Raw genomic sequence first — 13,109 nt, 5'->3', positions numbered from 1 at the left:
GTCTCATCATATACTAGAAAAGTGATAAGCAAATGTTTATTACCATTCAATTAATTATTTTTAACAGTTAGAAAACTTTATAAGCCAATTTTTACATCATAATTTTTTAGACTGAATATACTCAGTAAATCTCCAGGCTTTTAACCATCAGTGGCAGATTATAATATTTTATCATTGATCAATATTCTGTTTTATATATTTGGTTGAAAAAATTTCTCTAACTTCCCAAAGGTAGCCTTTATGTTGCTTTTCTTGATTTAAGGGCATTGTTCTGGTCATTTTATGTGGTTACATATTTTCTAATACTTTCCTATATCCTTTTTCAGATTTATTTAAGGTCTACATAAACGATGTTCATCTGTTTCCCAAATACATGCAAATACATTTCGTGGTTCAAAGATTTGCAATACAATGATTTAAGAAGCTTATACTGGTATGCATTCCTAATGTACATGTTCTTGTGGTAAATACAGTTTTTGTTCTGACCAAGGCTTCCTGAGATAGTAACAATCACACACTGTTCCAAAACACCTTTTTTAATTATTATTTCAACAGCTGTGAATTATATGCATTCACAGCCAGTAGCGAGTACCAAGAAATTTATGAATAGTCCAACATAACTCTGCCACAGTCTTTCAGGATAAGGCTGATAAGCACCCACCTTTATCTCCCTTGAAATTCTGCCAACAACTAAATTGCCAATTAGCTGTACAAGGCCAAATAGAGCACAAAGTCAACACAGAGCTTCAGATTTTAAACCGACCAGAATGAACAAAGTTGCTTCCTGCAAAGTTGCTTCTTTTGCTCCTCCTTTATGTCTTATGGGAGAGGCCAATCATCTCCAAGCCTTACTCCCAAGTTGCCCCTTTTGTCTTAACTGTTCTTGCCTTCTGGCAGCTCTGCGCAAGCACACACTGGGAACAGGCTCCCCCTGTTCCTCTGCCTTGCTGATGTCAGATTCTGGAGGCTATGGAGTCAGCACATAAGTCTCAGATGGCCCTGGCCCCATCTCTGTGTCGGATAGAAATCCCTCATCCGAGCCCTCCCCAGACTCCAGAACTGGTCTATGTCCAACTCTGCTACCAGCTCTGCAGGCCACCGGCGGACCACAACAATTTTAGACATTAAAAAAAGAACCAAATAACATTTTCTACCCTTTGTTATGTATTCTGAAAATAAATTATAAGAAACATATTCATATATTTTACCTAGCATCTGTCCAAACTATCCGTTTTTCAAAATGATCAACTGTAAGACCATTAGGCCATGCTCCACTATCCATGTCTTTATATATGATCTTTCTTCCTGCTCCACTCATGGAAGCAGATTCAATGCGAGGAAAATTAGCATCCCAGTCTGTCCAGAACAGAATTCTGAATGATGCAAAAAGAGACATATTAATGGGAGCAAATAAAATAATTAATAATTTAGAAAAAAGCATCATTATTAGCTACCAATCACGATTAGCCCAGGCATTTTTCCCAAGATAGTCATATTATGTAAATATTTTGAAATAAGTAAGTAAATAAGTGAGTAAGTAAATAAATGATAGATTGTATATCTTGCCATTGGAAAAACAGTGATTTTGCTAACAAATTTATTTCTATAATTTCTGGTACAGTGAAACTATACTGATTGCAAATATAACTTTACTTCATTTACTTTAAAAATATTTTTTTTAAAGTTAAAAAGTATTTTTCATTTGCAAGAACGGCGTTAATCTGAATGTTATACAATTGGGAAAAAACAGCACTATGATGGAGAGGCTAACTGATTTTAGTTTTAATTTACAGGTTTCCTTATCTTCTAGGGATAGTACTAAATTGACCTATTCCAATAATTCTTAAATATTTTGAGGGATTTTCTACAACTAGAATTTATTATCATAATTGATTTATGGAATTATCAGAGCATTTTTCAGAGATTATTCCTCTGCTCAACATAGAATGAGACCCTCTTAGTGAGGAAATTTAGTTAAGCACCATAAACTAAATAATATAGGAGGGGGGAAAAAACCTTCAGTCTGAATCTAAATACACATTAACATTTTTGTGAGATCTACTCTGTAGCAAGGAAGAAATCCTTTTTCTCTGCCTCTAATACATTACCACAGTTATCCAGTAGAGTTATTTCAGGTGATTTACTAGGCATTACATCTTCTTCTGTAGTGTAGTTAAAAGGAATTATCTGAAGGTTGCTGTGAGTAGTTTGCAAAACATTGCTGATAACATCAGCTGCATGTACTCCTGCTTGAACTTTAGGTTAAAAAGTAATTTTAGTGAATGCTTACTTAAACCATGTTCCTAGTGCCAATAGATGAATTATTTGTTTTGTCTTGTAGAAGTGAACTTTATACTTGTATTTTATATTCACATACACTTGCATTTTATACTCACTCACTCCTGGCTCATAAAAGCTGCTAGAGGAAGGCTAATTGATTGGCTACTAAAAATATAAATTCCTCCAAGAAAAATGTGCACGATCTATCTTTTCCAAAGGATGTTGTGTTAAAATCTTAATTGGTATTTAAAAAGAAGCACCCACTAATTAGCTATTCCAGGGTTTTAATTCTCCTCCCCCAACAGAAATACAAGGGTTGTCTACACACTTTTCAGTCTCATTTACGTTTTGTGAGTGAAATAGCCATTGTGATTTATTTCTGCCATGTAGAATGTATTTCATAATGGTATTTCTACTATACTAACTTGTCCAATGCAAAATTTAGGGAGGCTCCATTATGTTCCAGTAGCTTGTACTTCTCTAAAGTTTTGTCTAAAGCTTTGTATTGCTATGCTCTCATATTGTCCAGTTTAATGCAGTTCAGGAAAAAATGCAAAAAGTTTGATCCCTATTGGGGGGACCTATTTCCTCATCTTATTTCCCATATAATCAAATTCCGAGGGTTGGCTCTTGTTGCATTCTGTTTATCTATTCTGAAAGGGGAAATACTACTTGCTGACTTCACAGTACCACTTTACAGATGTTTCAGCACACAACATTGGATGTTTTAGCACACAACTAATTCAAGATGCATAGGTCCCTGCTGATATCAATTTAAAATTCAGTATGGATACAATTTGGACTCTTGAACATGCTTGCAATAGGTTGCTTTATACACAATCACCCAGGTGAAGGAAACAAGGTGAAATTGAGAAGGTTTTTGCTTTTCTTCAGCAGTGAGTATGTAAAATTTAAAACTACTTTACACAGAGTGGTGAAATGAATACAAAATGTTAACAATTTCTCTCATGTGTGTTTATGTATACATATCAGTGGTGTGATTCAAATATTTTTACTACCGGTTCTGTGGGCGTGGCTTGGTGGGCATGGCAGTGGAAGGATACTGTAAAATCTCTAGTCAGAGGTGGCCGGTTCTCCGAACTACTCAAAATTTCCACTACCCGTTCACCAGAACTGGTCAGAATCTGCTGAATACCACCCTTGGTACATATGCTATTTACCATTTAGGCAAACCTTTATGAGATATTATTCCATTTAGCCGTTTTCATTATACATTAATAATACTCAGCTACATGCATCCTTTTCAGCTGATGCCAGAATTAGTGTAATATTTTAACTTCTCTATAGTAAAACAAAAAACAAAAAACTCAGTGTGAAGTAGATGAGGATTAATGAAATAGGTATTTCAAAGGAAAATGTAAAAATGTTTAATAGGCAAAGAAGTTTCAAAATATTAAATATATATGTTGGCTTGCTAGTTCCAGGTAGAGAGACTTTCTGTTGAGGCACCTCTGAATATCATTTCTCCAGAGATCAGACTGATCTCATGCCCATCCCAAGCAATTAGTGTTTTAATCTTTAGTTTTATTCAGTTTTTTTAGTTTTACTCAGTGTTTTAGTTTTTAGTTTTAAAATGTAAATGTACCTTTGAATTATATAGTTAAAATGCAATTGATCAAAACATAAAGAATTATGAATTTATTAAGGTTGGGACTACCAAAAAGGAAAAAAAACTCCAGTGTAAAAAAATGTACTTCCTCAGATTTAAAGGCATTAAAATTTATGCTTGATTACTATTAATAATAAATAAGCAATAAATAGACTGACCACGGTTATTTTGTATGGTCGAGATTTAACTATGCGTTTTAAAATTCCATGATTTTCTTTAAAATATGTTTTGGTTGTTTCCCTCTTTTTACTGCTTTTTCTTTTTCTTTCTCTTTTTTATATTAAAGCAATGCAATATTAAGAAATAATTCTGCATGATTTTTTAACATTGTAAGATAACATAAAGAATAATTACCCATATCTGGGATCCAAAGCAATGGCTCTAGGATGTTCCATTGCACCTGCGATTAGGGTTGTCCTCAGTGTACCATCTAATTTAGCTACTTCAATTTGATCCAGATTGCTGTCTATCCAATATATATTTTCAGCAATCCAGTCTACAGTAAGACCTTCTGGAGTAGCTAAACCGTGTTGGACCACAATTTCAACTGAGCTTACACCTGTGAAAATATTACAACAAATCTTGCATTTTAAAAATTTATAGAAAAAGCAAAAATGATGTACTTCTTAAAAAATAAAGCAACCACTCCCTGGTCATTTGTAGTTCCATTTTTCATAGATTTACATATTTGCAATTGCCAAAAATATAGCAGGGTTGAACTATGGAGTCCTTGTGCTCTCTGAGCTTGCTTTCTTGCAGATGTTTCATTACAAAACTTACATCATCAGATTGAGGGGTTTTCAGATAGTTCTTTATTTTTGTTTGCTATTTTACACATGTACAAAGTGGCATACATGCTTTTGGATACGTACCTAGTAGGTTTGTTTTTTAAGGCTCTTTATGTGCAGTTCCATTATCTATTGTCAAGAGGTGAAGATATAACCCTTCTGAATAACATAAATATTTTAATATGGATATATTATAAACAAAGGTTTTGTTCTAATTATAACTCAATACTTTTATAATTACAACAAAGGTGATAACCATAATAATTTAAAAACTATGATCATAGTAATTATAACTGTAAAGTAGCTCTCATATAATTTTGAAATGAATTTGAACTCTGATATGTCTATTGTGAAAGTGATCATCATCATTAATATTTAAATTGTTAATATTATATTATCCATTAAAAGTATTTCTATTTCACTTTTAAGCCAGAAAGTCTCTAAAGACAACTAGGTTCAATCGCATTTGCTATTTTGTATTTTTACATAACATATATTTTTGGAATGCATCACAAAAGGATAGCACTGTTGGAAATGACTTGTTTCTAATCCCTCAGGGCTGAGATAATTGTCACAATTCTGCAAACTATGCATGCAGAACATGGTATGAAAACTGTTCCACTATCATTTTTCCGCTTCTGCTGAGTTTATGCATAATTTTTCTAATATTTTAAACACTACAGGAAATCTTTGTTTACTAACGTTAATGGGACTGGCAAATCCCTTGCTAAGTGGCATGATTGAAAAGTGAAATATCATATGATTCAACCTGACTTGCATCAACTTCTGCTGCAGTTGTTAAGCATGACATCATGTGGCTGCCACTTCTTGCCATTGATTTTGCTTGTTAGAAGTTGGCTCTGAAGGTCATAAATGGTGATCATGTGACTATAGGATATTGCAACTGTCATAAATGTATGCTGGCTGCTAAACACTGAATCATGATAACATGGTCATGTGAACATGTGACCGTGTTATCAGGGAAGTTTGAGTACCAATTTTAAATCTTCTATTTCAGTGCCAACATAACTTCCAACAGTCTCAGAATGAGCAGTCAGTAAGCAAGGACTACCTGTATTTGATGACTCAACAAGGTCATCTACTTGCAGAGAAGTCCTCCAATATTTTACCTTTAAGAATTTGCAGACTGCTTTTCTCTAAGCTTATGGTTTGCAGTTACTGCTAGTAGACCAGGAAAGGAGACAGTGTAGGGACTTGATGGTGAAGGTTATATTAGAACCTTACAGGAAACATTTTATAGCACTGTTATATATACAAGCAGTGTGCCGGATTTGGCTTTTGTATATAAAAAAAGATTAAATTAAATAATTAAAAATTATTTAAAAATTAAATAATTTTTAAAATTATTTTATAAGTGCACCAAAAATTCAAGAAAAAGAAGAAATATTTGATCCAAAACTTCCACATGCTCTTCTAATTTCTGCAATTTCCATGGTTAGTATAACAATTTATTAAAGACTAATAAAACAATTCTGTGGGCATTTTCAGAAATAAAGTGCACTGAATTCTACAGATGTATTGTGAATATTTTGAGACACATAAAAAGAAAATAAGCCTTTGGCTTGAAATGGAATATGATGTATGAAATACACAGAGTCCCAAATGAACTTTGATGGATCCATCTGAGAAGGACATTATGGCTATAATTCTGCCACACAATTGCTTTCCAACATCTTGCTGATTGAATTTACCTCAGAAGTAACATATATCTTCTGTTACAAACCTTTATTGGTGTTTTGCATTTATCTCCTATGCATTTCATCATTCTGAATTCAAGTCTTATTAGAAGAATTAAAAAATAAAATAAAACTGTAGAATATATCCTTTACATGCTTCCTATTTAATGTTTGTTAGAAATAATAAGGGAAGCACAGCATGGTAAAACTCTCCTCAATGGTCTGACATGAAGCAACTGAAGGAGCTGAATGACGAGCCAACACTTTATACATTTTGAGGAGGGAAAGGATAAAGGTTTAAGAGAAAGTATTTGGACACAGGTTTTTTGGAACTTTTGCACAGGGAAAAAAATCACAATACAAGATTACAGAAATGAAAACACACAAAAACTTCTTTTTAACTATCAAAATTCTCATCTAGACATCAACTGACTTTTCAAAAAGTAATAGGCAACTTTACAACAAAGTATGAGAAATAAAAAGGAATTGTATTGTTTCCCTTTCTGATATACCTAGCTTTTAATATAAAATTATACCAAAAAAAGAAGCATCTAAAGAAATAACTTGTGTCTGAAACATGCTGGGCTTGATAATAAGTATTCTAATAGAAGTTTCTCCTCTTTTTATTCTTTTCTTTTTGTTTGCATATTTCTTATGTGAAAATGTGATACTTCAAAGAAAATATAAATAGAATAGTAGACAATATAAACTGAAAGACAGCAAACAATCATTTTAACTCCTGGTTAATAGGTGTTTTGTGATTATCCATAACTAGCAAAGTAGCAATTTTTGAATATACAAATTAACCTACAGTAGTCATTATGGATGCATAACCATAGCACACATAAAATTATAAATCTGTAAATTGATCCCAAAGATTACCTTTAGCTGCTATGATCAAAGTATGATCTAAGCAGAAAAAATATTTGTAATGAACTTCTGAATGTATGAAAGATACAGAGTACATATGTCATATTTGCCCACATCACAGCTAAGGCAAGATTTTAGGAACAGGTGGCTTAAATACATTTTTCATTGTATGTATATTGAATCAATTTTAATCTCAGTCTTATTGATATCATTTTAGTATTTTTAAGGACATGAATCAATTGATAGGGCATTGTTGGAAATTTCAGTTCTTTAGCCCATGTTTAAAACATCTCAATTTCCATTTTAAAAATTTTCTTCAATCTTTGATAGAGATATGCTGTAACTTTTGATCCTGTCATGAATTTCATCAAACAAAAATATTTCAAATGCTGAATCATTTGTTAATATCTGAAAACATAGTTATAATGAGCCATTGTGGTACAGATTACTTCTGCTGACTGCTGGCTGTCAGCAGTTCGGCAGTTTGATTCTCACTGGCTCAAGGTTGACACAGCCTTCCATCCTTCCAAAGTCAAGAAAATGAGGACCCAGATTGTTGAGAGCAATATGTTGAGACTGTAAATTGCTTAGAGAGGGCTGCAAAGCACTATGAAGTGGTATATAAGTCTAAGTGCTATTGCTATTGCACTATTCATCCTACATTTCAGATAATGGCAGTTGATCTACTATCGGAAGAAGGTTTAAAATGAGTTGCTTGGACTGCATTCTCCTTATGAATTCAGCCACATTACTTTTATTGCATACATACATACAGAGAAACACATGCACACAAACTGCTAAATGCAGTAAATGTATGTACCACATAAGTGACACATATTTGAAAAATCCCAGATATTTTTTAGATGTTGAACAGAAAGACAAAAAAGCCATGAAGAAAATACTCAATCACCAAACACCAAACCCTGAAAACTATTTATTTATTTAGCAAATTTATTTAGCTGCCCAACTTATAATGCTGACCTCAGGCAGTTTGCAATGTTAAATGTCCACAATATAAAACCCCTAAGTCTCCCACCAATACTTCTCCTGCAAGCAGCAACAAGCATAATCAAACCAATCACTTCATCAACTTCATATCAACTTGAGGTCCTCAGGACTACTGACAGATTTATGTCTTCACAACCTTCTGGGAAAATATCAAAATGGGGCCAATCTTATTTCTGGGAGAATGACATTGCATAGGGAGGGAGCAACCATTGAGAAGGCCCGTTTTCTTGGGCCCACTTTATATAACTTTCCATATATTACTCATTCATAATATGTATTGATGTACATGTTTACCATTTAAAAAATAAAATGTATTTGTACATATTTATAATTTATGTAATAAAAAAACTTCCAATTATAACTCATTCATTATATTTCCTAAACTGAGTCCTGTACCACTTAATTTAAGAAATAAAATAAAATCTAAGCTCCATTTCATACCTCCAGTTTCAGAAAGCTTGCCTCTGTAAATTTTATCTTCTACTACATCTGTCCAGTATAGTAAGCTTTGATTGAAGTGAAAATCAAGTGCTATTGTATTTCTTAAACCAGGAACTAATAGACTGTAGTCTCGTTTCTGCAGATCAATCTTTCTGATCTCATGCCGAATAGAAAAAATGATGAATGCTTCAAAAGGATCTGGAAACAGAACAGTACATTTTATGGTGAAACCTAGTCAGTAGTAGGTTATTACAGTGAATGTAATAAAAAGACATTCATCTCATTAATATTTGTAGAATATTCTGATTGTAGAATAGGGAGAGAATAACCTCTTTTAAGAAAACAAACATCAGACTTTTCCCAAGCAGATTAGATTGGAATCTATTAAACAGGGATACAAAAATCCAGGAACTTTCAATATGGAATTTTATTTTAGGAAAGTTAAGAAGCCATTATGAAAGAATTCCAATAAATTTTGGCTATCAAAATAAGATATACATATAATTAGTTCAATATTTAATTATTGTGTGTTTTATTTTATTGGACAGTCCTCTCTTTTGGATGGCCTGCTTTCGATCCTTTCATTTGGTAATAGCTAAATATATTCAGATTATTCTCCTCTGACCTTGAGAGGTATGGGGACATATGATGGGGGAGGGCTCTTCTTGAATTCAATTCCAGTGCCGCCTTCTAGTTCTGCATTCCTGCCCCTGTGGTAAATCCCATTTCTTGGTCACAGAATCTCAGATGCCTAGGTTTCTAGTTGTTGCTGCTAAAGGCCAGGTCAGCCTTTAATAACAAATGAGAAGGCTGAATTGACATGTATTACCTAAACCCCATGCACCTGGAAGGGGTAGTCACTTCTTGGAATGGTGCCCAGCCAGGTTTTGGGTGTAGCATCAGCCCAGAACACAGGGCAAGGATGCAGAAGTGACAATCTTCATCTGAGAAACTCTAATGATGCTGCTCTTTAGAGGATAATTTGAGTTACTGGATATGAGAACCTGTTCATTACATTGGGCTCTGGAGATCAGTTGGAATTGTTGCTATCGCAACAGTCTCCCTTCTGCACAGTAATCTTTCTGCCTGAGCTCCTTGACTCCATTTCTAGGTTGGTGGAGATCCTTAGGCTGATTAACCTACACCCAGGAGATTTCAACACACTTTCCTTAGAAATGGAGTTTGGGGATAGTCAGAAGGTCATGGCCACTATGATAGTCTTCAGGGATCTATGGAATTTGGGGGCCTTCGGGATCTGAGAATGTACCACCATAGGTAGTGGATAAGGTGGCACTGCCTCAAACAGTCCCTTTTTACAAGCTGGAGCTCTTTCTGGACTCATGATTCATTGGCAAGGCAAATTATGCTAGCATATTTTCTGTCAAGGACTGGATGACTGCACTTTTAACAGACCACGAGAAGGAGTTTCCGGGCTAAGGATGATTTTGAACTTGGGTCCCCCAATTCTAGGCCAGTACTTTAACTATTACATTATACTCATCAGAATTGACTGCCAGGACCAAGCCAGAGAAATTTACTGATGTTTCTTGCTCGCTTTCTCTATATACTGCAGTGTGTTCATAGGAGTTGGGAAGAATTATTGATAATTGGAATATAATAACTTTTTATTCCAAAATATATTTCTATGACATGTGCAAAAGGTTTTTTTAATTTTAACTTTATAGTATATATGTGTTCTCTTCCTAATCATGTATAAGAAAATAGAAAGCTTTTACTTCCCAGTTTCCCATTATTTTTCTTAACAAATGTCTTTAATATTCTATAGTTCTTGGAGGCACTGACCAATTTCAACCCTTTCTTTAACCTGTTATTGTTTTATCTCTATTTCTTTTATAAGGCAAATGCTCCATGAAGATGAAGATGGCTTATGGGCTTGTTTAGAAACCTAAAAATATAAATTTGACAATATTTCTAATAAATGTGAAAAAGAAAAGAAAAAGTATTTTTAGCATATGAATTACATTTAGCATATGAACTACATGTATAATATAAAATTTTGTATGATGTAAAAGTATGTGACTGAGTAGGTATGGCTGTGAGCATCTTCCTTCCTTCCTTGCTCCTTCTTAATGTGCTACAAATTTAGCACAATTCAAATTTACACAGTTAAAACTCAAAAACAGTGATTCCCCCACCATTGAAAGAATAAAGAAGATATTTAATGTGTAACCATCCTCTATAACCATCCTCTAAAATGTATATATATTTTTTGAATCACAAAGTCCTTCATTATTGGTGGAATGGAAAAATGAAATTGCATTTTACATATACCTACCAATAAGTAGAAAGCCAAATATTCAAATACTGCCTCTGATCAGTGAGATTGAATCAAGAGCATTTAATAATTGTTATCAAAAAAGTTGTTATAACAAATGCACTTTCAGAGAATGGTATTAATTTGTTATCGCCTGTTTTCTGTATTTGGCTTCTACAAACACTTTCATACTTAGACCACTATATTTTTAATTCAAGTTTTAGAAAAATATTTTCTAAATTTGTCATTCAATGGCATTTATCTTCTGATGAACATGTGATGATATAGATTAATTTTTTTTATTAAAAGAAATGAAAAGAACATAAATATTTTCATAAAACAGAAGTTCATCAAGTATCATCAAGTTCTACATTGCATATAAAACATTTAAGTCTTCTAAATAGAAACAAATTGTGAAGCATCTCTATTAGAAGAGTTAAAGGACTCCTGTTTGTCTAAAGCAAATGGGTCATTTTGACACGTGAAATTTTTGTAAGACATACTTAGTAATAGTGAATAGATAACCAAATGTCAACTTACCAATATTAGCACAGCTTTCACCATCTTTACCAAGTTCCCAACCTTCATAACAGGAGCACTTAACAACATTTTTATGCTGTTCACATACTTGGCTGCATTTCTGATGTTTGGTGCAATAATCTACATAGTCACATGTCTTATTGTCTGAATTTAAGTACAATCCTGGGGGGCATGAACAGACAATTCTACCTCCAGGAACTACTGAACATCGGTGGCTGCATCCACCGTTGTTAAGTGAACATTCTTCTGAAATAAGAATAGTAATTATTATTATTATTTAAATAAAAACAGGTGAAATGTGTTTTTGAGACATAAATGAAAATTTAATCTATCACCGTAGATATATTTTATAAGATTAGATCCAATAGACTGCAGAATAAAAGGTGTATTCAGAACCATAGATTCTTTGGCATTCAGTTCACATATATAAATAATATAGTCTGTAGGTTTAAAAATAGGGTAATAATAGGCAAGCTGGGTTGTTTCAGAAGCTGGAATAACAAAAATTAAATTTATTAGGGATAAGTAAATAATATATTGCATAAAATGTAGACCATGATGGTCTTTGCATACATATAACAATCTTCTGCATGTGTCAGTAGAGGACTAATACCTGCTGCCCTGACATGCTTTGTTTATTTTGTGTTCACTTTATGCTTTTCATTTGTATGGAAAAAAGAGTCTGGGAATGCATTATAGTTAGAGCATGAACCTGTCTCAACATCCAATGTAGGAAAGAGGAAAATTATGTAGTTTAAAACAATTAATTTTATAAATTTTCAGTGAATTCCAGATAAATTACAACTGCATTGTTACAGGAAAGGGGAGGGAAGAGGGAAGGGAAGGGAGGAGAGGAGAAATGAAATCTGATAGCCACCTGAAACATAAAGTGCCTTTAGAATTCTTTGAATTCTATTCAAAATTTTGTATATAAACATTGAGAATTTTTCTCCTTTGAATTTGCTTTATTTAAAAAATGGGCAAAATGAAAGAAGAACAATATTTCAGCTTGGTATTAATTTCAACCATATAAGGGTTTGATGAAAACAGTTCAATTATCAAACATTAAAATTTACATAAGGGGTGTGGCTGGGATGAGAGAGTCTGGATACATTATCTAGGGACCATTATTTAATTTTTTCATACATCTGCAGTTGATCAAGTATAATTACCACAAAGATCATCTTCATCAGATCCATCAGGGCAATCTCTTATTCCATTGCAAAGCTTTTCAGGCTGTAGACAGATGGAAGTGTCATTAGCACATGGATATTTTGGTGGCCCACACATATAGCCTTCACAATTATCTTCATCAGACTGATCCTCACAATCAATGTCTCCATCACACAGCCAAGATTTGCTAATACATCTCCCTTAAAGAAAAGAGAAAATAAACAAATTGATTCCTTTTCTTAACAAGGCTAATTATTCATTCATATTTTATTTGTAATGCCACTATTTTATAGAAAAATAACTTCAAGTGATGGCTTATATATTTATTTTAATCTCTATCCAAAACTCACCACTGATCTTTTATAAAAATGAAGCAATGTTAGCAATTCCCAATCTTTTATTTCAGA

General features: G+C 33.2%; 1 protein-coding gene across 1 annotated transcript in view; it reads right to left on the bottom strand.

Moving 5' to 3' along the window:
* Positions 1-13,109, bottom strand: part of LRP1B (LDL receptor related protein 1B) — a 702,645-nt gene that overhangs the window by 201,315 nt on the left and 488,221 nt on the right. Inside the window, exons 22-26 of the mRNA XM_087955711.1 lie at positions 12,702-12,902; positions 11,530-11,775; positions 8,715-8,912; positions 4,265-4,469; positions 1,209-1,373 (exon numbers count right to left, since the gene is read on the bottom strand). Coding sequence (XP_087811837.1) covers positions 1,209-1,373; positions 4,265-4,469; positions 8,715-8,912; positions 11,530-11,775; positions 12,702-12,902 — 1,015 coding nt within the window. The remainder of the gene's footprint in view (positions 1-1,208; positions 1,374-4,264; positions 4,470-8,714; positions 8,913-11,529; positions 11,776-12,701; positions 12,903-13,109) is intronic.

This window comes from Notechis scutatus, chromosome 1 (assembly GCF_049901735.1).
Source record: "Notechis scutatus isolate UNSWTSFEM ecotype Mainland chromosome 1, rNotScu1.2, whole genome shotgun sequence".
In the NCBI taxonomy this organism is placed as follows: domain Eukaryota; kingdom Metazoa; phylum Chordata; class Lepidosauria; order Squamata; family Elapidae; genus Notechis; species Notechis scutatus.
This window is presented reverse-complemented; position numbering and strand designations above follow the sequence as displayed.